Source organism: Entelurus aequoreus, linkage group LG04, assembly GCF_033978785.1.
Source record: "Entelurus aequoreus isolate RoL-2023_Sb linkage group LG04, RoL_Eaeq_v1.1, whole genome shotgun sequence".
Classification (NCBI taxonomy): domain Eukaryota; kingdom Metazoa; phylum Chordata; class Actinopteri; order Syngnathiformes; family Syngnathidae; genus Entelurus; species Entelurus aequoreus.
The window spans coordinates 17811411-17838240 of NC_084734.1; the positions used below are offsets into that span (position 1 = coordinate 17811411).

At 38.5% G+C, this 26830-nt stretch overlaps 1 protein-coding gene across 1 annotated transcript in view; it reads left to right on the forward strand.

Annotated features, from left to right (window-relative positions):
• LOC133648154 (NBAS subunit of NRZ tethering complex-like) overlaps window positions 1-26830 on the forward strand; it is a 279054-nt gene that overhangs the window by 233501 nt on the left and 18723 nt on the right. The window contains exons 25-28 of the mRNA XM_062043936.1: window positions 656-739; window positions 7608-7784; window positions 8049-8162; window positions 19364-19487. Coding sequence (XP_061899920.1) covers window positions 656-739; window positions 7608-7784; window positions 8049-8162; window positions 19364-19487 — 499 coding nt within the window. The remainder of the gene's footprint in view (window positions 1-655; window positions 740-7607; window positions 7785-8048; window positions 8163-19363; window positions 19488-26830) is intronic.

The window sequence follows — 26830 nt, forward strand, 5'->3', positions numbered from 1 at the left end:
ATGCCTATAGTATCAATACATTGTAGAGTATCAATATTCTAAAATGATTAGATCGATATTTTTCTTTTTTTTGGTCTCAGTGTTACAAAATAATTTTGGGGCCGTTTTTGTCGTTTACAAAGTCAGGGAGTAAGTCTCTGTATACAGGAAGGCTTTGAGGGCAAACCCCAAAGGATTTAAATGTGAACCAATAGTAGTTTTTGCTTTAGTTTAGCTGTTGTGCGCTAGCCACTTTTGTCATTAGAAAAATGGTATTTAGCATTAAATACCAGAAATGTAATACATCTGGTTTACTACAATACTAGCAGATTTGAAATTGAAGAAGATAAGCTTCATAAAAATGTGTTATTGTGTCTTACTTTAATTACTTGCCATAAAACATTTTCAGTACTATAATGTATTGTAGAAGTTTTAGATCGGGACTTGAAATCGTATCGTATCTGAGGACAAAAAAGCGGATGTGATGTGTGTGAAAAATGTTAAATAGGACATCCCAAACATGCACCTCATTTCTTGTGAGAAAATGTCACTAAAATCAGACAAAATTACAACGTTAGAAGCATGTATTTTTTGCATCAGCACCATTGCTAAAATGCTAAACTGCTGAATTAAAAACAAGTGTTAATGTCAGTCGTCTTTTGGTTATGTGCTGCAGGTGCTGTACCAGGCGGTTAACTACCAAATGGAGCCTGATGTCTCACAGTGTGAAAATGAAGCAGACGACACCGAGCCATTAAAGGTTTGTCTTTTTTCAAGTATTGATTAGCTTTGTTTACTCTCTTTATTGTGATTTTCTGTTGCCACCTGAATTTTTAATGAGGTTTAAATCCAGTGGTAAGGTTCTTTGGATTATTTATACCCTTTTTTTCCTCTGCTCCCTGTCAGACCTGCCAGTTTGATGATGTCTTGAGTGGGTGTTAATGTTTAATGACTTACACAGCATCCTCCCCCCTCTAAATGTATGGATGGCTGTTTATTTAAATTATCCGTTGTCATTTTGTCGTTGTCTTCATCTCCTCCCCTCCTTGCCCCGCACCTCACCTTTCAATATGTAAGCCCCTCAAGACATCGCTGGAGTGTTTGTGTGTTTTTTTTACTAACATCTTCAGTGCAAGACAGTGTGCTAAGTGTTGACACGCACACACACACACACACACACACACACACACACACACACACACACACACACACACACACGTGCACACAAACACTCACACACAAGCACGCGCAAACTTGATGATTTGGCTACAGTTAACTGGCTCTTACCTAAATGTGACTTTTTAAAGAGCCTATTTTTATTGTGCAGAAAGCGACCCAATTGGGATTAACAGCACAATACAACACACCCGACCGACTCGATAGATCCACACATACATTGTTCATTTACCAGGTGTGTAACTGTAATGAATACCGGTATTTTGGTATCAAAATCATCACAATCAAACCGTGATACGGTATAAAGAAAGGATAGTTTTTTTTGCACATTTCCTGACGTTTTCCTTAAAATCTATCAATTACTTTATGAGTTATGTTTCTAACAGACAGACAAACAATCCCTGGTGAAAACACAACCTCTTTGGTCCTATTATACTGCAAGGCAAAGTTGCCGCCTTCATCTGGAGTGTTACTAAGACGTCGCATAAAGCTCGATCAGAAGTTGTTTTGTTTCAATAACATTGAATCAGCTCGTGGTTTAAATGAATTTGTTTTCCACGTTTTAAGTAGGAAATGCGCCAGGCGTCAGCGTGGACAAAAAAAAAAGTTTGGTGACACTGCACTGCGGGGAACACAAGTAATTGAGAAGCAACTTGATAAACCACCACCTGGAAAATATATTTGATGCCAAGCATGCCAAGCATCAATTTGTGCGGTATTTACAATATGTAACCTTAAATTGTCAGCTAACTTAAAATAATTCCCGGGCGCGGCACCGCTGCTGCCCACTGCTCTCCTCAGCTGCTGCCCACTGCTCCCCTCACCTCCCAGGGGGTGATCAAGGGGATGGGTCAAATGCAGAGGACAAATTTCACCACACCTAGTGTGTGTGTGACAATCATTGGTACTTTAACTTTAACTTAATTAACTTGTCTGACAATCAGCAATTTCCAAAGTTGTATAAGATGTCCACTACAGAGTTACTCCAAAGTTAAAAGTTGAAAGACACTAAAGTGAACATTGTTTTACATTTGTTGCACTGGATGTTTATATTTAAAGACACTTACTTAACTGAAAGTATATTTAAAAGGGGGAAAATAAGTGTTTGTTTGTAGTAATAATATGATTAGGACATTTGAGCATTATTTATACTAGACATTCTTGCCACTTCATTTTACACACTATAACATTTCTAAGTCTTTTTTTTTTGGGACATATACCACAACTTAATACCATGGTAATATCGTAGCATGACATTTTGATAGCATTACATCCCTATCACATACTGTACCTGTATCGTACTTCTACAGTATTTCTGAAAAGAAAACATTCAATATATCCTGTAAATACTAATGCTATTATCCTGCTATTTTGTTTTTAATAGTTAATTTTCCCATTTCTATTCTAAATTAATAATAATTAACTAATTTCATAGCCCTGCACTGGTTGCTAATCACCTGCATTAAAAATAAATCATGTACTTTTTTTCTTCTTTTTTTTTTTCACTGGAAAAGTTAAGTTCCAGCTATCATAACTTACTTTAATTTAAATTATTGGAATGTGGTTTTCTTGTACATAACGATGTGGCTGGAGCCTATCCCAGCTGATTTTGATTTAATTTGAGATAGGCTCAAGCACCCTCCGCGACCCCGAAAGGGGATGGATGGATGGAGGATTTTCTTGTATGTAGTGGTAAGGGTGGAGCCCAGGGGTGTCCAAACTTTTTAGCTTGGTAGCCACATTGAGCTAAAAAAAATTGTCTAGGTGCACACATATATACCCTATACATAAATATATATGTGTACACATATCAATACAATATTATATACATATATAATAGCACGGTGGAATAGGGGTTAGTGCGTGTTCCTCACGATAAGAAGGTCCTGGGTTCGATACCCGGGGTAGGAGCCTTTAGAATAGAATAGAATAGAATAGAATATATCTTTATTGTCATTGTACATTGTACAACGAAATTGTAAGCAAAACTAATTTAGTGCCAATTCATAACACATAAAACCATAAGAACATAGATAAATAGATAAAAATACATAAAATACATAAAAATAGCAAGCACACAGCTCACATGCACAGTCATTATTGTCGTCTTGTGTTCAGCGACACTATTGCTCTCGGGTAAAAAGTGTTCTTAAGTCTGTTTGTCCGGCATTTTATTGTCCTGTATCTCCTGCCCGAGGGCAGCAGTTCAAAAAGTTTATGTCCAGGGTGGGATAGGTCCCTTATGATGTTGTGGGCCTTTTTGAGGCACCTGGCACTGTACAGTTCATCTAGGGAGGGGAGAGAGCAGCCAGTGATCTTCATGGCAGTTTTTATGACCCTTTATGTGTGGAGTTTGCATGTTCTCCCAGTGACTGCGTGGGTTCCCTCCAGTTACAAATGGGACATCTCCAAGGACATGTACCTGGGGATAGGTTAATTGGCAACACTAAATTGGCCCTAGTGTGTGAATGTGAGTGTGAATGTTGTCTGTCTATCTGTGTTGGCCCTTCGATGAGGTGGGGACTTGTCCAGGGTGTACCCCGCCTTCCGCCCAAATGCAGCTGGAATAGGCTCCAGCACCACCGACCCTGAAAAGGACAAGCAGTAGAAAATGGATGGATAGATGGATGGATAATATCATTTATATAAATAAATACAAAAAAAATAATAATAATAATTTAAAAAAAAAAGATATATATACAGTCTATATATACTACATATACACAATGCATATACAATACTAATTTTTTTATGGTTCTGAAGTTTGTGTAGTGATATAAATATTAAATATAAATGTAATGTAATTAGATAAAGCATCTAAACAAATTTGATATTGAAATCACTACACTAATTTCAGTTTCACTGACAATGTTGTATTATTATTTGATCCAACTCTTTGTGCTGTTTCATTCAGATTGATTGTCCGTGCGCCCGGGCTGATTGATTTTACACAGCTGGTTTTACACAAAATCAGCGATCGCAATGATTTAAATCTGCGTGCTAATTTCATACCAAGTTGAAGAGAGAAGTTTTCCAAACATGTAAACATACTGTACAACCAGTGGTAAAGACATATTTTTGAGGGTAATGGTCAATACGCTGTCATACCCATAGACTCGTACACAAAATACAACACTTTTTTTTTCGCTACACAGCAGAATGTGTATTGTTATGTAACAACAATCATTTGTACCAAAATAAAGAATGTAAGATTTATTATATTATTAGATAACGATAAGACACACTGTTTGATTTAAGCAAGCTATAACTAACAGACTGAACAACAACACATAACTGTTATTAACATCCCCCCGCCCTGCTCCACATCAGACCTTATAAACGATAAAACATTGAATATTAATAGTATGCCCACCACTCCTATCTTGTTTACTTCTGTGATGACCTCCTTAAATATTTGTAATCAGTCAGAAATATCAAGCATTTAAAATACATCAAACATGGGGAGGTGTGGAGAGAGTGTTTGGCATATTACCCATCAGGTTTGGTAGTGGATTTAAGTGGGTGTAATTTTAAAACATGTTTTATAATGTCCATAAAGTTCAGTGAGCAGTTTCTGTGTTATGTGACACCACGTGTGATATATTTTATTTGTACCATGAGAAGGAAAAGATGTTTGGATTAGGTCATGTAAATTGGTGCTTTGCTCCTGACGCTTGAGAGTAAAAAACTTTGTCATATACCAAATTTACACCTGTTGTCCACTAAATGCCGGCATGTTTATAGATCACAAATTTTAAGACAATGGAAAGTAACCCTGTGACATATCGCGGACCAAGCTCCTTATTAAACGTTTGACGTCTCACGGCAAGGCTGAAGATGGACACCCCTGGTGGGGCCTATCCCAGCTGACTTTGATTTGGTTTGATTGAATAGTGAGAAGGTCCTGAGTTCGGTTCCTGTGCTCGACAAGGTCTTCTGTGGGTCTCCTGGCTTTCTCCCACCTCCAAAGACATGCACCTGAGGACAGGCTGTCTATCTGTGTTGACCCTGCGATAAAATAGCGATTTGTCCAGGGCCAGGGTATCCGCTGGGTCTTAAAAAGTCTAAAAAAGTCTATGGGACGCGTGGTGCAGTTGGGAGAGTGGCCGTGCCAGCAACATGAGGGTTTCTGGTTCAATCCCCACCTTCTACCAACCTTGTCACGTCCGTTGTGTCCTTGAGCAAGACACTTCACCCCTGCTCCTGATGGGTCGTGGTGCATGGCCTTAACCACGACCCATCAGGAGCACATTCACACATTAGTGTGTGAAGGGTAAATGTGGAAACAGTGTGAAAGCGCTTTGAGTACCTTGGAGGTAGAAAAGCGCTATACAAGTATAACCCATTTACCATTTAAATCCAATAATTTGAATTTAAGGCCTTAAAATGTCTAAAATTCTCCTAAAATCTCATAAATGGTCTTGAATGTGATTTAGAAAGGTCTTAAAAATGTATTGACGTTACTTTTATTTAAACTTCAGTCTCGCTTTGAAATGTTTAGATTTTTGACGACGCTATAACGTAACTACACAGCGGAACTAACTGTGCTGCCCGGTCAGAATGTATCGAACACCACCAGCTATCGCTGTGCGCGCGCAGCTTGTTAGCATAGTAGCGGAGAAAACTTAACGAAAGCCCACAGCAAAGCCAAATTACTTGCATAAGATGGGTAAGTAAAATATCAACGATTTGTGTCTCCTGAACGATCAATTTAATGCATGGTTGAAGCCGGTGGATGGAAACGTATAAAGTGTTTAGTACCCAGATGTGCAGCCATCGAGGAGGGAAGCGTTTGTAAACATGGCGGTGAAAGTGAATGGAATGATAATGTAAAAGTAAAAAAATCCGGGATAAGTCCGTGTCAAAAGATGCTGAAACGCCACAAACACTTGCACAACTTTACAAAGATAAACTTAACCCCCCCAAAGGAGTGTTATGTGTGTTAAGTGGCGCCAATTGCCGAAGGAGGTCACAATGAGATGTTTAGTAGTGAAATCATACTATTACATACAGTAAGCACACGCTAATTTCTCTGTGGTAGTAGTGTACTCAGCAGTAAAACTACAAAAAAAAAACATAATTCTCTTATATTATTTCTATTATTTGTTCCAATAATTTCAGGTCAGCTTCTCACGCCTAATGTTTTCTCCAAGATTATACAGGAACCGACATTAAAAGCGGTTGCCTGTTTAGTGTATACACTCATCTTATTGTGGGGTGAGGAACGCAATGTAGATTTGCGAATGTCATCTTGTCGTGCCTAAATAAAAACTAATCCTTGTGTAATAGCAATATGTTTTCAAAAAACAGGTACAAATGTATTCGTACACACCAGATACAAAATGAGCCGAGCACATTTGAATGTTATCCACATTATTCACATCTAAATTCTGTTTGAGGCTTGCAAACCATAATTGCCTTCCTTCTTTTTAGACAGTCACTCTGTCTGCACACACTGTTTTTCACAACTTTGTGCAGATACAGTAGTACTACATATGTTTTTTATCTGTTTGCTTAATTCTGACAGCCAATAAAAACATTACCAAAGTTAACCATTTAGAATAGTCCCTTTTTATAGACAATATATTGTTATGCTTTCCTCTACCATTGCTGATGTTGATATGAAGCACACTGCACCTTCTGCAAGAAAACACTTCTATGGCAAATCTGAAAATTGGCTGTTGCGATATTTGCAAATATTTTTTTCAATTAGTTTACACTAGAGAAGCTCCTGGTGTATTTAGTTAGTTTAACCATTTTGTTTTCCAATGTGAAAGCACAGTAAATGAATTCATATACTTAAAATTAATTCTGGACCTCTGATTTTACTTTGTCGTTGTATTTTTTTGTCCGTATGGATGTGAAATGGTCTCAAATTATTTTCAAGATAGTCTTAAACAGTTTTAAATTGGACATGTCCTGCAGAGACCCTGAGGGCATACCCTGCCTTTCACCCGAGTGAAGCTGGGATAGGCTTCAGCTTCCCCGCGATCCCGAAAGGGTCAAGCGGTAGAAGATGGATGGATGAATGAATTAATATGATTTTCTTGTATTGACTGGTGAAGCTGCAGCCTATCCCAGCTGACTTTGATTTAATTTCATTGAAAATTATTTTTTGTATTTAGTTTGGTGACATTGTATTTATAAAATGGCAGGAACATATCCTGGATAATTTTAAGAAAATTTAACCACATTTTATATTGTTTTTTGATGTAATCTAAATTTATTTTGGTCTAGATATATTTTTTGTAATCTTTCAAATTCATATCTATTTTATTCACAGGAAAGTTGGAGCCTATCCTCGCCAACTTCTCCAAGAGATCCCATTTTACCTGTTGTCTCACAAATTAATGTTTGGGGCATTTTGGCTAGGGATTTTCAACAAATAAGATAAATATTGCAGATCAATGCTTGTGTAAACCAAGTAAAAATAAATATTGTCCTACCTTTAGGTCCCGCCTCCCTCCGGGGACACCCCCGTAGCGGCAGCTGGGGCCTTGCTACACAGGACGACGGCTAAAACCATGGAGGTTCTGACCACGACGGGGCTGACCACCAAAGCTGTGTTGACCGCTGTCGGTGACCACCGCTGGTGGAAGCAGTCACTCACCTACCTCTGCCCTCTGCAGGTAACAAACACGCCGTCCTCATGATGGCTTGTTTGCTTGCATGCAAATCAACTAACTTCACAGCAGGCGCCTTAAGAGCAACCGATCAAGAGATTCATCTCTTGCATAATTGATTGGTCCGCCTGTTTAATATTTCAGCGACTGCTGTGAACGCCTGGTTGGAGATAGATATGCCTTGCCAGTTGCCACTGATAATGATGCTTGTTACGCAGAAAGAGCAAAGTGACCACGTAATAACAAAAAAATGGTTTGATGGTTCCTTAGGGGACCAGTGATGGAACCGCCGGTGAGGAATGTATACGTGAGAACGCCAACCTGGAACGTCAAGGATGTTGCGCCTTCTATAAAGAGCTCTTTGAGCGTCCCTTTGTAGACCCGGTGAGTGGTTCTAGCTAAACTTTAGCTGTTTCATTGGTAGGTCGCGGTCAGTGTCGGGTTAGTTACTGAAATCCAGTAACTAGTTACTAGTTACTTTATTTCAAAAGTAACTCAGTTACTAACTCAGTTACTTACACCAAAAAGTAATGTGTTACTGTGAAAAGTAACTATTTAGTTACTTCTTTTTTTTTTAAGGCTCCCATTAATGCCATTTTAGCCTTCATTTCAGTACTGTTATTGCACTGGAGAATAATACAATCTGTTGATCAACTTGACATGCATTTGCATCACTGAACTTTGCTAAGCAATGTGGTCTATATACAACACACAAAGACAAATATATGTTTCAAAGGGCCAATTTATTTCAGGCCAGGACAAATTGACAAAACTATTTTAAATAGCTGCAACATAACACACATAAGTAACAAACAGCATAATAACAACATAGCTGTAAACCTGGCTTCACCCAAGGAAGGCACACATGACATACACAAAGGCATATTTTTCTCTCAAGGAATTCGGAAATAAAATCATGTCTTCAGGAGATCAACACAGTACTGAAGCCCAGAACACTCTATGCATTTCCCCAGTTTTAGTTTAGAGATAAGGAAAGATTGGCCTGGCCCACTAGGATCCCTCTTTATGTTTGTGAACTTTATAGTCTATACATTTAGAGTGATCCATCCATCCATCCATTTTCTACCGAGTGATGTGATAATCAAACACTCTAGAAGTCTAGAATGAAAGAGTATATAAGAGAATTGATAGTGTGTGTACCTTCAGTGATGAATGATGAGCAGAGGCAGAATTTGGAGAGTTTTCTTTAGCTCGCTTTCCATTTTTATGTACTCACTGTCCACTGTGTGCAGGTACGTGGAAAATCATGCTAATTAGCTGCCTGAAATCGGGTGACTCCACTGTAGAAATAGCCTGCATGTCTTCTAGCACATACGCTGCAATGGCTTTATCAATGTTGTCCTGGCTAGCAGTCCCTCCGTTAAAATCCTTAGGTGGCGGTGGAGGTGAAGTGGCATCGGAGTCTGTGTATCTCTTTACTAGCTTTGTCGAAACATGTTGCTTTTGTAGGTGTTTCAGCAGATTTGAATTGCTGTTTTGGGCAGTTGATAGGATCTTTGATCCAAGACACAACTTACATTTGACTAAAATGTTCTTTTCTTTGTGCTCGACAAAAGAAAAGTAGTTAGAATATCTCCATCTTAAGAAACCGCCATGATGTCTTGTTAGTAAACACAGACACTCCCCACACACACACACAGCGCGCTTTCCCCCCACCCACCCTCTTCTCTTCTCCCCCTTGTGACACAGGAAAATTCAGGACAACACCGCAGCTCTCCAATAAAACACACTCAGATCTTCTGTTTTTAGCCGATACTACAAACCCCGTTTCCATATGAGTTGGGAAATTGTGTTAGATGTAAGTATAAACGGAATACAATGAATTGCAAATCATTTTCAACCCATATTCAGTTGAATATGCTACAAAGACAACATATTTGATGTTCATACTGATAAACATTTTTTTGTTGTTGCAAATAATCATTAACTTTAGAATTTGATGCCAGCAACACGTGACAGAGAAGTTGGGAAAGGTGGCAATAAATACTGATGAAGTTGAGGAATGCTCATCAAACACTTATTTGGAACATCCCATAGGTGAACAGGCAAATTGGGAACATGTGGGTGCCATGATTGGGTATAAAAGTATATTCCATGAAATGCTCAGTCATTCACAAACAAGGATGGGCCGAAGGACACCACTTTGTCAACAAATGCGTGAGCAAATTGTTGAACAGTTTAAGAAAAACCTTTCTCAACCAGCTATTGCAAGGAATTTAGGGATTTCACCATCTACGGTCCGTAATATCATCAAAGGGTTCAGAGAATCTGGAGAAATCACTGCACGTAAGCAGCTAAGCCTGTGACCTTCGATCCCTCAGGCTGTAATGCATCAACAAGCGACATCAGTGTGTAAAGGATATCACCACATGGGCTCAGGAACACTTCAGAAACCCACTGTCAGTAACTACAGTTGGTCGCTACATCTGTAAGTGCAAGTTAAAACTCTCCTATGCAAGGCGAAAACCGTTTATCAACAACACCCAGAAACGCCGTCTGCTTCACTGGGCCTGAGCTCATCTAAGATGGACTGATACAAAGTGGAAAAGTGTTCTGTGGTCTGACGAGTCCACATTTCAAATTGTTTTTGGAAACTGTGGACGTCGGGTCCTCCGGACCAAAGAGGAAAAGAACCATCCGGATTGTTATAGGCGCAAAGTTGAAAAGCCAGCATCTGTGATGGTATGGGGGTGTATTAGTGCCAAAGACATGGGTAACTTACACATCTGTGAAGGCGGCATTAATGCTGAAAGGTACATACAGGTTTTGTAGCAACATATGTTGCCATCCAAGCAACGTTACCATGGACGCCCCTGCTTATTTGAGCAAGACAATGCCAAGCCACGCGTTACATCAACGTGGCTTCATAGTAAAAGAGTGCGGGTACTAGACTGGCCTGCCTGTATTGCAGACCTGTCTCCCATTGAAAATGTGTGGCGCATTATGAAGCCTAAAATACCACAACGGTGACCCCCGGACTGTTGAACAACTTAAGCTGTACATCAAGCAAGAATGGGAAAGAATTCCACCTGAGAAGCTTAAAAAAATGTGTCTCTTCAGTTCCCAAACGTTTACTGAGTGTTGTTAAAAGGAAAGGCCATGTAACACAGTGGTGAACATGCCCTTTCCCAACTACTTTGGCACGTGTTGCAGCCATGAAATTCTAAGTTAATTATTATTTGCAAAAATAAAATAAAGTTTATGAGTTTGAACATCAAATATCTTGTCTTTTTAGTGCATTCAATTGAATATGGGTTGAAAAGGATTTGCAAATCATTGTATTCCGTTTATATTTACATCTAACACAATTTCCCAACTCATATGGAAACGGGGTTTGTACATAAAGAATAACGTAAAGTAACGCATCATGTAGTAACGGTGACTGAGTTACTGAATATAAAAAATAACGCGTTAGACTACTAGTTACCGCCGAAAATAACGGCGTTACAGTAACTTGTAACACGTTAGTCCCAACACTGGTCGCGGTGCAGATCTAGACATAGACCTATTTTTTCATAAGTTTTAAAAAGTGTAATAAACAATCAAACCAGAGAAGTATATAAAAAAAACAATTAGTTTGGATTTTTGCTAAAAAAAATAGCACCTGCAAAACAAAATGGTCGACTGCTACTACTATGTAGCAGGATACTATTGTTTATTTAGTGTTTTTCATACATACTGTTGTGATGAACATGCATACCTAGAAATACAGTACTTTTTAGCCAAAGTGCTTGAAGGATGGGGAGCTTCTAAATGTTTGACCAAATAACAATGAATTAAAGTAAAAGGAACAGTGATTTGAATAGTGTCTTTTATTATGAGTTAGATATCCATGCTAAATATGCAGTGCATTCCAGAAGAAAGTACACACCACACAATTTTATGACCATATGACTTTTCAAGAGGAAATAGAAAGAATGTAGTTTGTAGTCGTCAATGTCCAGCTTGTACGGCAGAATAGAGTCATTATCCACTAAAAATAGCTGTATAAAAATGAAGATAATTGCCTACAGTATAATCAAGCATGGTGGTGTTAGTATCATGGTCTGGGGGGTGCACAAGTGCTGCTGGCATTGGGGGAGGTACTGTTTATTGAGGGAAACATGAATTTTAATGTAACATTATGCCGTTTTAGCTCAAGTCTCATTTGTTGTATTGGAGCTTTGTTGTTTTGTACACTGTACTCTAACAAAAATAATAACGCAACACTTTTGTTCTTGCTCCCATTTAAGCTCAAAGATCTAAAACGTTTACTATGTACACAAAATACCTATTCCTCTCAAATATTGTTCACAATTCTGTCTAACTTTTTGTTAGACAGCACTTTTTTGCAAGATAATCCATCCCACCTCACGTGTGTGGCATATCAAGATGCTGATTAAACAGTGTGATTATTGCACAGGTGTGCCTTAGACTGCCCACAATAAAAGTTCACTCTAAAATATGAGGGGCCGTTAGGGACATTATTCAGAATTACCTCTTACATACACTACTGAAATGCTCTCACATAAACAACTGAAATCTTTTTCTTTTATACACACTACTGAAACACTCTTATAAACACTACTGAAATGCTCTTGCATACACTACTGAAATGCTCTCACATAAACAACTGAAATCTTTTTCTCTCACACACCCTACTGAAACACTCTTATAAACACTACTGAAATGCTCTTACATATACTACTGAAACACTCTTATAAACACTATTGAAACACTCTTATAAACACTACTGAAATGCTCTTACATATACTACTGAAACACTCTTATAAACACTACTGAAACACTCTTACATACACTACTGAAACACTCTTATAAACACTACTGAAATACTCTTACATACACTACTGAAACACTCTTATAAACACTACTGAAATACTCTTACATACACTACTGAAACACTCTTATAAACACTACTGAAATACTCTTACATACACTACTGAAACACTCTTATAAACACTACTGAAATACTCTTACATACACTACTGAAACACTCTTATAAACACTACTGAAACACTCTTATAAACACTACTGAAACATTCTTACATACACTACTGAAACACTCTTATAAACACTACTGAAATGTTTTTGTCTCACGCACACACACACATACCCGGAATTATTTTTCACTAGTATGTATAAACGGATTTCACCCGTGTGTGTGTGTGCTTTTTACACGTGTGTGTAAGGGACAACAATTTCAGTAGTATGTGCACACAAATATATTAATTGGAATATTCAATAAATTTCACATAGAAACATTGTGAATATTATTTTCAACAGTGTGTTGAAAACAACCTTTTTTGGCTCAGAAAGGTTCCTTATGTCTCATTATTCATATCCTTTCAATACTTGTCGGTGTGTAATTCCAGACATAGATGTAAACATTAATGAGACAACAATGAACATTTTTCAACAAGTGAACCCACTTGAAAATGATGGCAACTATAGAATAGACATTTTCACTTCAATTCTGCACTTTATTCAGTGGACAACATGGGAATTATAAGGTTTGTTAAAATGTTTTCTTCACTTGTGCAGTGTGTTCTGCGAATTAACATTTTGTTTAAACATTTTGTAAAAAATAAATAAATAAGGAACCTGTTATACAGACCTGTATGAAGTTGCCCACTTTATTATTGCAAATATCAGAATAACACCACAATACGTTTGTGCTGTGAACATTTATGTTTCTACGGTTGATGTTTTTAAGTTATTTTATGTTCTGACTAGTAATGTCATCCAGCCCCCACCACCACACACACTTTGTCAAAATCTCCCCAAACTTGTCCCAAACGTTTGTGATACACAATTTTTTTGTCTTATGATTATTGTATTTAGGTTAGGGGCTAGGTGTAAATATTAACACATTAACTTAAACTATAATTTTAGACAAACAATATCTATTGTCTGACTGCAAGAAGCATTGAAAAGTATATAAATAATAAGGCATAGGGAACCTTTTTTGAGAAAAAAAAAAAAGATATTTAATATGTTTATGAGAAATGTATTGAATATTCCAGTTAATATATTTGTGTGCAGAGAAGTTCCATGAATCCAGAGGTTGTTTATTCCATCCTTGTTGAAATGGTCATGCAGCTGTGTGGTGACTCTGAAATAAGAATGTAACAATCAGATCACATGAAAACAGCTAAGACAATATAAGTCATACAGGGAAATGCATTTGTAGACAATATGATTTGCCTGAGTGGCTAGGGGACACCAAAAAATGGATTAGAAAAGACAGATTGAAAATAATAATACAATTTTTTTTTTTTTTCCAGCGGGCCGGATGTTGGACTTTGGAGAGCCGTAACCGGCCCGTGGGCCGTAGTTTGGGGACCCCTTATCTAGTCGATAAGCGCTAAATAAATGCAATCCATTATCATTAGTATATGATTAGCTACTGACGTAACACGACGTGACTCACATTTCGACATGTTACCATTGTAGCTCACTACAATGCCATGTTGTCTTACATTTCGTGTGATTCAACAATCATTTAGAAATAAATAATGTCTAATTACCTTTTCCTCCTTTTGCCCCGATGTCCATGAACTGAAACGTTGCATGTGTGCGGTGGAAACTCGCAATGGAACCAGTGCTCCATGCTGCGGCTGTCGGGAGGAGAAAGGCACCGCTGTGTGGCCGCTCAGGTGCCGCGTCCTGCGGGGGAGACCCATGGCGGCAGCGCGACCCTTGTTGCATTGAAAGTGTTCTTATATTCTCCGCTGAAGCCCTCAAATTATGAAGTGGAGCTCCCGCCTCGGTTAAGCTACTTGTCGGCAGACATTTTGTCCAGAACTTGGCTTTAAAAAAAATAAAAATAAACTTGTCTGAAAAGGGGCGGGGATTATACCGGAACCGGAATGCAACATCGCTCACACACGCTAGTAAGATGCTCTTACACATAGTGGTAAAATGCTCGTATACACAATGGTAAGATGCGCTCATACACATAACTGAAATCTTTGCACACATACTACTGAAATTGTTGTCCCTTACACACACGTGTAAAAAGCACACACACACGGGTGAAATCCGTTTATACATACTAGTGAAAAATAATTCCAGGTATGTGTGTGTGTGTGCGTGAGACAAAAACATTTCAGTAGTGTTTATAAGAGTGTTCCAGTAGTGTATGTAAGAATGTTTCAGTAGTGTTTATAAGAGTGTTTCAGTAGTGTTTATAAGAGTGTTTCAGTAGTGTATGTAAGAGTATTTCAGTAGTGTTTATAAGAGTGTTTCAGTAGTGTTTATAAGAGTGTTCCAGTAGTGTATGTAAGAATGTTTCAGTAGTGTTTATAAGAGTGTTTCAGTAGTGTTTATAAAAGTGTTTCAGCAGTGTTTATAAGAGTGTTTCAGTAGTGTATGTAAGAGTATTTCAGTAGTGTTTATAAGAGTGTTTCAGTAGTGTTTATAAGAGTGTTTCAGTAGTGTATGTAAGAGTATTTCAGTAGTGTATGTAAGAGTATTTCAGTAGTGTGTGTAAGAGTATTTCAGTAGTGTTTATAAGAGTGTTTCAGTAGTGTATGTAAGAGTATTTCAGTAGTGTTTATAAGAGTGTTTCAGTAGTGTGTATAAAAGAAAAAGATTTCAGTTGTTTATGTGAGAGCATTTCAGTCGTGTATGTAAGAGGTAATTCTGAATAATGTCCCTAACGGCCCCTCGTAATAAAATGTGCAGTTTTATCACACAGCACAATGCCACAGATGTCGCAAGTTGGAGGGAGTGTGCAGTCGGCATGCTGACTGCACATTGCCCCGGCAGGAGCCTGTTAGAAGCCCGCTGTTCACTAAACACTGCATGAATGTAGTGGCGGAGTGCATCAAATCTGGCCGAAGAATTGGCCCAAAATTATCCATCCATCCATCCATTTTTCTACCACTTGTCCCTTCTCGGGATCGCAAGGGTTCTAGAGCCTATCCTAGCTGCACTCGGGCGGAAGGCGGGGTACACCCTGGACAAGTCGCCACCTCATCTCAGGGCCAACACAGATAGACAGACAACATTCACACTCACATTCAATTTTATTGTTGCCAATCAACCTATGGTGCATGTCTTTTGAGGTGGGAGGATGCCGGAATACTCGAAATGGTGCTGCCTCACCAAAATTTTACTTTGAAGAAATAAAAGTGTTTTTTATTGTAAGTTTATGAGCTGGAATATGTTAAAAAATATATTTAGACTGCTGGTTAGCGCCTAGCATGGCAGCTCCCGCCATCAGTGTGTGAATGTGTGTCTGAATGGGTGAATGTGGAAATACTGTCAAAGCGCTTTGAGTACCTTGAAGGTAGAAAAGCGCTATACAAGTATAACCCATTTATCATTTATCATTTATTTTTGGTTTATTTTGTTAGAAAAACAACGTCAGAACAATTGCAATTGCATGCTTCTGGGCACAGATGCACACATCCTAAGTACCCAACATGGTGCCTGTTGTTGAGTTGTCCATAGTCTTTATACACAGCTCTGATAGGTTCCCCTCTACACCTCCACCAGTGGTCAACCAACATATAGCACAGTAAACAAGCAAAACATCCCAGACCAAACAAACCACACCCAACGAATACAGTGCATATAAAGCCCAGTGAGATACATTGTGATCGTCTATGTATTTGTAGTTGTTTCCCATTCCTTTTTCACTCCTGTTGTGCTTATTACATACCTCTTCACCCCAGGCTGCATTCTTAAATTACAGCAAATATGCCTGAGTAGGTTGATGACTTGAGGCGTTTAATTAGATTTTTTTCCCCCTTTTTTGCTTCTTTCCAATGACTTCAAACCCCTCAAAGGCGGGCTGAAAATGAATTAATATTGATTTCACCGAGTCATTTTAATGCCGCAGGCAATGTGGAAGCACTTGGTGTACGATGGCGATGGCACGCGAATGTCTGTACGCCCGTACAATCCTAAAAAGTAAACTATAGAACAATTTGTGCAAGGAACTCAAACAATGTAGAGTACTAGTATTATATATTGGCCTTTCTAAGAAGCAGTATACACTAGGGCTGAGCGATATGGACGACAAAGTATATCTTGATATATTTTTACTTAAACTCGATATTCGATATATATCTCGATATATTTTCCTGTGAAAGTATACATATACATTTATTCATTTTTGAGAGAGATTCACTGAAATTGAAGTGAATGACAACTGTACTGTAAACAGTCAGTGGCACTTTTATTAACCCAGTTAGTCAAGATGGGTATTAACAGCACAGAAAATAAACTGTTTAAGTAGCACAGAATTATATAACATAAATAAAATAGAAAAACATTCTTTCTACGTAAAATAAATAACATAGCTGTGCAAATAATACAAAATGTATCAAACTCAGATAAAAAACATTTGCAGGCAGGCACTTTTTAATTCCCAGTCGACGATGTATTGGACTGTCACACACGTACGGTTCTGGTCAGCGCCAAGTTAGTGACATGACTTAATTGTGCGGCTATGATATTCCTCACTTCGGCATACATTTTTGGCAGCATTTCTCGTGCAAAATAGACCCGGCTTGGCAACTGGAGAACAGTTTTGATTTGGGCTTACATGGTAAACAACTCAAATTAATGTTTTATTCAGATGCATACATTTGTCCAAATGTGGCCAAGTAAACGCATTGTGGGTTTCCTGGATGTCGTCTACATCGCTAAAAGAAAAATCTAAAGAAGAGAATCCCTCTGCCATTTTCCACTAGTTTTTTTAATCTATAAATTGCCCTCTTGAATATTTTCTCTTCTCTTCTCCGACTCTGTCATCGTCATTTGGGATGTCCGTTGTGATTTCCCTTCCTGGTTCCATGACCCGCCCTATCTTGCCTCTGATTGGCCTGTCCCTAATGTTTTGCCCTAATCTTAACCAATCGTGACTCATCATAGTAAATAACCAACCCAATCATGGATGTTCTCATACATGCAAGCACGTCTTGGAAGGAGGAAGGGAAGGGGTTTAGTAGCCCATGGAGTGTTGAGAGGGAGTGGGAAGCGGGGGAGAATCAAGGAACACAACAAATAAGCTGTGGTTGGTCCTCTTAATGTGAAATAAATTATACCGATATTACAATATTTTCTTAAGTCATATCTTGTTTAAAAATATATCGATATATCTTACAAACTTGATATATCGCCCAGCCCTACTATAAACATATGGTGTTTACAGTGTCTGATACTATTTATTCTGAATTCATGCAGTTATTAAGTTATTTTGTAGTCTACATCCTGCCTTTATTTATATTATACATTATACCAGGGCTGTCCAAACTTTTACACTAAGAGCTTTATTCTAAAAATGCAAAGGATGCGGTTTCATATTTCTGTTAGCGCAAAAACTAGTGCTGTCTAACGATTAATTGTTTTACAGTAATCAGATTAGTCACACTTTTGAATTCTGATTAATCATAGCAAAATATTTGCTTGCATGTTTTAAACTAATTTTAAAAAAGCCCTAAATGTTTTGATGCAATGCACATTTATTGTCGGATTGTCATACACAAATTTTTTAAAATGTTTTAGAATGTAAAGGAAAACAATGTAATTTGTATTAACTATTTCTTGTTAAGTATGAGTGCTCTTTTTTATTCTTGTTCAAATTGTATTTTTAGTGATGCATGGCCGATATAAAATGAGCTGTGGGCCACAAATAGGACCCCTGATCGCACTTTGAAGACCCCTGCATTGTGCAATATTTCTGTCAGGTTTTTTTAAATACTTTTGCAGTTGTCTATTTTTTCTGCAATACACTATTCAATCATTATTTTGGATTTTTACAAAATATTAATATACTAATATTAATGTAGATATATTTTACACATATTATATGTATGAATTTATTAATCAAATTATCAATTATTTATTTAGTTAACAAACAGTAAGTGATTGCAGTGGACTAAAAGCTCTGCTTCTTCCTATTATTTTTTGGTTGAGTTGTGCAAGTATAAACTTGGAATTTTTCTTAACTTGTCAACCATGTTGGAAAAAAAAACAAAGTCATGACCATTATTAACCTCCAACACAAGCTGACATGTTGGGTAGAACCATACCACGAAGAGCTGCTATGTGATGAAAACAAAAGGAAAAAAAAGGAGTAGATTCACCTTTAAACCCTTGTAAAAGATTGCCACGGGCTCACTACTCGGAGATACAAATCTTGTGGATTGCTAAAAATAGTTGACGTGAGGGGAAACAGAGGAAGCCAATAGATCTGCTCTCATGTCATTTTAATAGCCCTCCCCAAGTACCTTCCTGCCGCCCGCCAACCTTTGACATCCATCCATCTGTCTTCTGTCTGGCGCCCACCAATCACGACTCCCCACACGCTTCTGATCAATGACATTGTTGTTTTTAACTTAACACTTTCACTAGAGGATAAGAGGCAAGATAAAGGATGGTCAAAAATTTTCGGACTCACCTCTTAATTAATCAGGCAAGATGTCTTCTTATTGGGAAGGTCCCTTTCCTATTCGTACGTGTACAAAGCATGGATGAGTTTGGTAGTAAACACCTTTGAAATAAGCTGGAATATAAATTGTAACCTGTTCTTCTTTAATATTTTTTTTTAGAGTCAAGACGTGTATTCGTCCTACGAGGATGTTCCGCCAGAAAACTTTGCAGAGGTTTTGCTGAGGACTGGCAAACTGGCCGAGGCCAAAACTGAAGGAAGAACCCTGTTTCCTGCTACAGAAGGTAAGTAAGCAGAGACCCGGCATAGCTTGGGTTCCAATTTAATGTTAAGGATCCCTATTCAAAAAATAGAAGAATCAAGCATTCAGGAACTTTATTCAAGGAACACGAAACACATTAGATTGCATAACATTTAGTACCCAAGGTCCCAGATTTAGCCTAATGAACAATGTTCCCCCTAAATGTTTATGTGTTTGAGCAAATCACAAACTCCATGAGCATTCCTCATGTGATTAAGCCCATTTAAAATGAAAATATATATATTTTTTTCATTAGCTGAGTACAAGTACTATATTTCCGTGTGGGGATCTTGCTTTCGGAATAATGTGTAACCCTTTCAAAGATCAAATTTAGTTCACCTTAAATCACAGGTTCTTAACCTTTTTGACCTCTGCGCCCAACTTTTCCACTGCAGAAGTGCCTGTGGTCCATTCAAATATTAACACTGAATTAGTAATCCTACTCTTAATTGAATGGTATTCAATAATTGTATCTAACCTACTTACAGTTTACAACCTTGTCAAATGATACAAAACTATTATTAATTGAAGTCTTAGGTCAGGCTGATTAGAAAAATACCCAAATATACTGCATAAGAAGGGACTCATAAATAACTGACAAAAAATAATTTAGATACAATTATGTTGTGTTAAAATGAATAAACTAAATTAATAATAGGGTTAACTGTCAATGAAATTAAAGTGCAAATGAAAATACAGCTTCACCACTTCTCTTTAGGCCTGATTTATTAAAGGTTTGCGTGTACTAAAACACATGCAAACTTGATAGCACACACAAAGATGATCTACTAAACGTGTGCAAAGCAGATTGCGTCTGTTAAGTGAGCCGAATAAAGCGTGCAATCCATTTTCTGTCTGTCTTCACTAATATGCAGAATATAGGCTGATCATCAAAACACGCACAAAACTGAAGGAGAAGATGAAAATATACCAAACAGGACGCGGTTTGTGATTTATCAACACTGTTTTGGGAGCAATATTTAGTGTTTTGTTTTGGACGTGTGAAAAGTACGTGCTATCTGATACAGTTACTCATGCACACGGCTGTGAGAAAAGAGGAGCTTGTGCTGCAAAGACAGACAATTGACAGATAATCCTCCGTCCTACGTGTGTGTCAACATTTTGGACTCACAGAAATAAAAAATATTAGACATATCGTTTATTCAGCAATTTTCTTTTATAATTTTATAGATGCTGGATGACTTAAGGGGCTGATTAAGATACATTCAATTGATTTGTTTTTATTAAAAAGTCTTTTTTTTTTTAATTTAGGAAATATATTACTATAATACTGTATATCTCCTACATGAAAATACGTCTTTCATTATGCATTGTTTGAGTCGCTGGTGATCCAATCCATAGCCTCGCACCCAGAAATAAGTGTCAGGGTGCATATGTTTCTGTGGTCTTGATTGTGATTCAGAAAAAGCGTTACAGGTTATAGATGTTTGCTGCTGGTTCAACACATCTGCACACAGGTAGGAGGATGATAACATGATTGTGAAGAAAATGAGCAAGTGTCTCTGTGGTAATAGCTCCACATGCACGCAACATTGTGCACCACTTTTCAATTGCACACACAATGTTGGTAGTTCACATGCAACACGCCCACTAAAAGTACACACTATTTTGTTTGCACACGCTGTTTAGCGCTTGTTATTTGGATCTTAGGCCCTATTTAAAGACCTACTGAAACCCACTACTACCGACCACGCAGTCTGATAGTTTATATATCAATGATGAAATCTTAACATTGCAACACATGCCAATACGGCCGGGTTAGATTACTAAAGTGCAATTTTAAATTTTGCGTGAAATATCCTGCTGAAAACGTCTCGGTATGATGACGCCTACGCGTGATGTCACGGATTGTAAAGGACATTTTGAGACAGCATTGTGGCCAGCTATTAAGTCGTCTGTTTTCATCGCAAAATTCCACCGTATTCTGGACATCTGTGTTGGTGAATCTTTTGCAATTTGAGAAGAAAGCTTTGATTGATTGATTGATTGAGACTTTTATTAGTAGGTTGCACAGTGAAGTACATATTCCGTACAATTGACCAGTAAATGGTAAGACCCGAATAGGTTTTTCAACTTGTTTAAGTCGGTGTCCACTTAAATTGATTCATGATACAGAAATATACTATCAGATATATACTATCATCATAATACAGTCATCACACAAGATAATCACATTGAATTATTTACATTATTTACAATCAGGGGTGTGGAGGGGGGGGGGGGTAGGATATGGACAGCAAGTAGTGGACAGAGAGAGACAGAGAGAGAGAGAGAGAGATAGAGAGAGATCAGAAGGCGTAAGAAAAAGTATCTGCATTTGATTGTTTACATTTGATTATTAGCAATCCGGGGAGGGTGTTAGTTTAGGGTGGTAGCTGCCTGGAGGTGAACTTTTATTGCGGTTTTGGAGGAGGATAGAGATGCCCTTTCTTTTATATCTGTTGGGAGTGCATTCCACATTGATGTGGCATAGAAAGAGAATGAGTTAAGACCTTTGTTAGTTCGGAATCTGGGTTTAACGTGGTTAGTGGAGCTCCCCCTGGTGTTGTGGTTATGGCGGTCATTTACGTTAAGGAAGTAGTTTGACATGTACTTCGGTAGGTAGCTGTAGGTGGCTGTAGGTGGGAAGCGATGTATTTCGGCCGGCTGCAGCAACACAAACACAGCCGAAGTTTCATTGTTTGCATTCCCGAAAGATGACAGTCAAGCTTTACCATTGGCCTGTGGAGAACTGGGACAACAGAGACTCTTACCAGGAGGACTTTGAGTTGGATACGCAGACGCGGTACCGTGAGTACGCAGCAGCGGCTTCCAAACATTTGATCGCTTGCCCGTACGTGCGTGCCGCTATGTGCATGTCACGTACGTAACTTTGGGTACGACGGGAAATATATGTGCTGTATGAACTTTGGGGAGGTGAACGGTACTTTGGGCTGTGGGATTGAGTGTGTTGTGCAGGTGTTTGAGTTGTATTGGCGGGTTATATGGACGGGAGGGGGAGGTGTTTGTTATGCGGGATTAATTTGTGGCATATTAAATATAAGCCTGGTTGTGTTGTGGCTAATAGAGTATATATACACTACCGTTCAAAAGTTTGGGGTCACATTGAAATGTCCTTATTTTTGAAGGAAAAGCACTGTACTTTTCAATGAAGATAACTTTAAACTAGTCTTTACTTTAAAGAAATACACTCTATACATTGCTAATGTGGTAAATGACTATTCTAGCTGCAAATGTCTGGTTTTTGGTGCAATATCTACATAGGTGTATAGAGGCCCATTTCCAGCAACTATCACTCCAGTGTTCTAATGGTACAATGTGTTTGCTCATTGGCTCAGAAGGCTAATTGATGATTAGAAAACCCTTGTGCAATCATGTTCACACATCTGAAAACAGTTTAGCTCGTTACAGAAGCTACAAAACTGTCCTTCCTTTGAGCAGATTGAGTTTGTGGAGCATCACATTTGTGGGGTCAATTAAACGCTCAAAATGGCCAGAAAAAGAGAACTTTCATCTGAAACTCGACTATTCTTGTTCTTAGAAATGAAGGCTATTCCACAAAATTGTTTGGGTGACCCCAAACTTTTGAACGGTAGTGTATGTCTTGTGTTTATTTACTGTTTTAGTCATTCCCAGCTGAATATCAGGTCCCACCCGCCTCTCACAGCATCTTCCCTATCTGAATCGCTTCCACTGCCCTCTAGTCCTTCACTCTCACTTTCCTCATCCACAAATCTTTCATCCTCGCTCAAATTAATGGGGAATTCGTCGCTTTCTCGGTCCGAATCGCTCTCGCTGCTGGTGGCCATGATTGTAAACAATGTGCAGATGTGAGGAGCTCCACAACCGGTGACGTCACGCGCATATCGTCTGCTACTTCCGGTACAGGCAAGGCTTTTTATCAGCGACCAAAAGTTGCAAATTTTATCGTCGATGTTCTCTACTAAATCCTTTCAGCAAAAATATGGCAATATCGCGAAATGATCAAGTGTGACACATAGAATGGACCTGCTATTCCCGTTTAAATAAGAAAATCGCATTTCAGTAGGCCTTTAGGCCCTATGTCTTTAGCTCCAGACTTTTTCCGTGTGTTTTAAAATTGTCATTACTGCCACAAGTGGTGAAAATGTGTATTACAACTAAATACCCCAAATGGGCCACAACCAAGGAATATGTTTTGGTGGCCCTCCTGGGCTACACACTGCCTTAAAACATTCACATTCACAAAACTAATTTACTTTAACAGCCAATGATTAGGAATAAAAAAATTAATTCCACTTTACCTTGTCGGTTAATGTTATTGGTGTGTAGTGGAGAAAGGAGGAGGGGAAGGTGGGGGCAGTTGAGCTGTGACTCTTTGGGCACCACACGATTCGATTCGATTTGATTCCAGGGGTTGGGGGGTAACGATTTAATTCAGAATCGATTCTCGATTCAAAACGATTCTTAATTCAAAATCAACACTTTTTATTAACATTGGGTGCCAGTTCTATGATTAACTGAATTCCTCCATAAAAAAAAAAATACTTAAAAGAAAACTGGATTTGTTTAATAACATTTTACCCACACATTTACTAAAGTCAAATACAAATAAGGCAACAATAGAATAGAAAGTACTTTATTGATCCCTGGGGGAAATTCAGCACCACAGTTCGCTCACAATAGACAATAAATACTATACAGCATTATTCACATGTGAATAATATCAATACATTATACATATATTCTACATTTAAGTGCAGTCAAGAAGGAACAAGAGAAGTATCCAACATTTCTCTTTTCTAAAGTAAATCTCTACAGCAGATATGGGCATTTACATGAACATTATGATTTGCCATAGTGGCTGGACAGGAGAGATTTATTTATTAATTGTTTTAAATCAAAAAAATTTAAACGATTTTTGAGTTGTCCCCGAAAGGGACAAGCGGTAGAAAATGGATGGATGGATGGATGAATTAAGAATAGTTACCTACTCAGTGGCCTAGTGGTTAGAGTGTCCGCCCTGAGATCGGTAGGTTGTGAGTTCAAACCCCGGCCGAGTCATACCAAAGACTATAAAAATGGGACCCATTACCTCCCTGCTTGGCACTCAGCATCAAGGGTTGGAATTGGGGGTTAAATCACCAAAAATTGGGCGCGGCACCGCTGCTGCCCACTGCTCCCCTCACCTCCCAGGGGGTGATCAAGGGGATGGGTCAAATGCAGAGGACAAATTTCACCACACCTAGTGTGTGTGACAATCATTGGTACTTTAACTTTAACTTTAACTTTAAATAAGAATTTCAATTCATTCGAAAATCTTTTTTTTTTGACACTCCTAGTGGGCAGTGCAATGCTGTGTGTACTTCCTGAATGTTTCAAACCACACGTTGTTTGTGTATTGCTTTCTTTGGACTCATTTTGAGCTAGCAAAACTAGAAAACTGCAGTAAAAAGGCTAAAAACACAAAAAAAGCACACAAAGTAACAGTTAGCTCAGTAGCTAACGACAGCACTGCTTCACTGATTGAATGAGCAGCGGAGATCGATCAGCCCGTCACCAATGGATATGATGTGAGACACACAATGGGTGGCTGAAACGTTCGTACACTGAGACAAGGTTCGTTCAACAAAGCATATTTTCATTTGGTCTGTGTTTCGTCAATCAAAATGTTTGTACAATGTGGTGGTTTGTAAATAAATGTTCCACTGTATTTTCAGCTGTTAAGTCACGCTTTGTCTTAAAAGGCAGTGTCCGTCATTTTTTTCTGCTATCAGTTGTGTGCAATCTGACAAGACTCAGCTAGCAGATGTGGCCTTCCTCATGAATCATGAGATTTAAAAACCAAATGGTTGAGAGTCATATTTTTCTCATTGCGACTAACAGCAGCTTCTGCAATCAGCAGTGTACATTCTGTGAAGGATGAGGCAGTTGATGAAACAACTTTCTTCTCAATTACTCTGACAAAAATTACCAAGTTTTTGTTCACTAGTTAGTAGGGTCCTTCCTGGTTCCTGACGAATGTAATCCAAATGGTAGAAATATGACATTAATTCCTCTATGCACATGCTTACCCGGATTTGCACCAAATATAATTGGCTTAGAACAAACTGCAATCTAAACAATTAACCTTACTGTATCTTTTGCAGAGGTTATCTTTGCGCCAGCATGTCTGCCACTCTAATAAGTTAAAGTTAAACGCCTTAAGCTGTTGACTGTTCCTAAAGTAATAATTCAAAATTGCACAATTGCTTAGAAAAGAAGTATACTTGAAGAACAGCATGGACTTAAGAAGGGATGCTGCACGTGATACAAATGACAAATGCACAGACATACCGGCTGAACTGTCGACTACAGTCGACGGCTTCATATTTATGAACCCACGTGTCGCATCCCAATGCAGCGCTAAATAATGATGCGTCACCTCGGTGATATGGGATAGCATCAAAACAACAAGGCCACACACTGTGATGGATGACACCCGCGGGCCAGAATCAGTGACGCCACTGCTGATAAAAAACCCCAAGTGAAAACACGCCTCCATGTTTTAATGTTAATACTCTCAAACACACACACACACACACACACACACACACACACACACACACACACACACACACACACACACACACACACACACACACACACACACACACACACACACACACACACACACACACACACACACACACTTCATAAATAAATCCATTGACAAATACATATTAAAGTCAACTTCCTCTCTGTGGCCCTGGGTCGGTGGCGCTAAAAAGTCAACCTCGATGGCGTCACGCCTGATAAAACCCAGCAATTAATCACACCTGTATGCTTCAAAAGCTAAGAAAATAAATGTATTGATTTATTTTTCCGCCTAAAAGCGAGATAAGGTGGAGGTAATTAATGGCGACCTGAGTGAAAAGGCGCTCTCTCTCTCTCACACGCACATGCACACGCTAACAGACTCACTCAATCAGCATGTTGACCAGGGCACAATCAGTTGTTTTCACACCTGCCTGCACAGGTGAAACGCTAATAAGTCACTTGTTTCACATTCCTGCCAACAATTTGGCTGACAAACACGTCATCCACAGAACTATAGCCCTTCAGCAGCAATCACTCCATTATTGAGCCTTTTTGACCCTCTGGGGCCAACGTAGTTCTTCAATCATAAAACAAAAGCCATCAAATTGAGTCCCTAGTGGATATTTATCCTCCTGAGGACCAGTGTCCAACACAGTGAACATTTGTTTTTAGTGTATTTCTTATGTTTTCCCATTATGCAAAACAAAAGTGTCCACCGCAGAATTATTTTTGTGACCACCCCTGCTA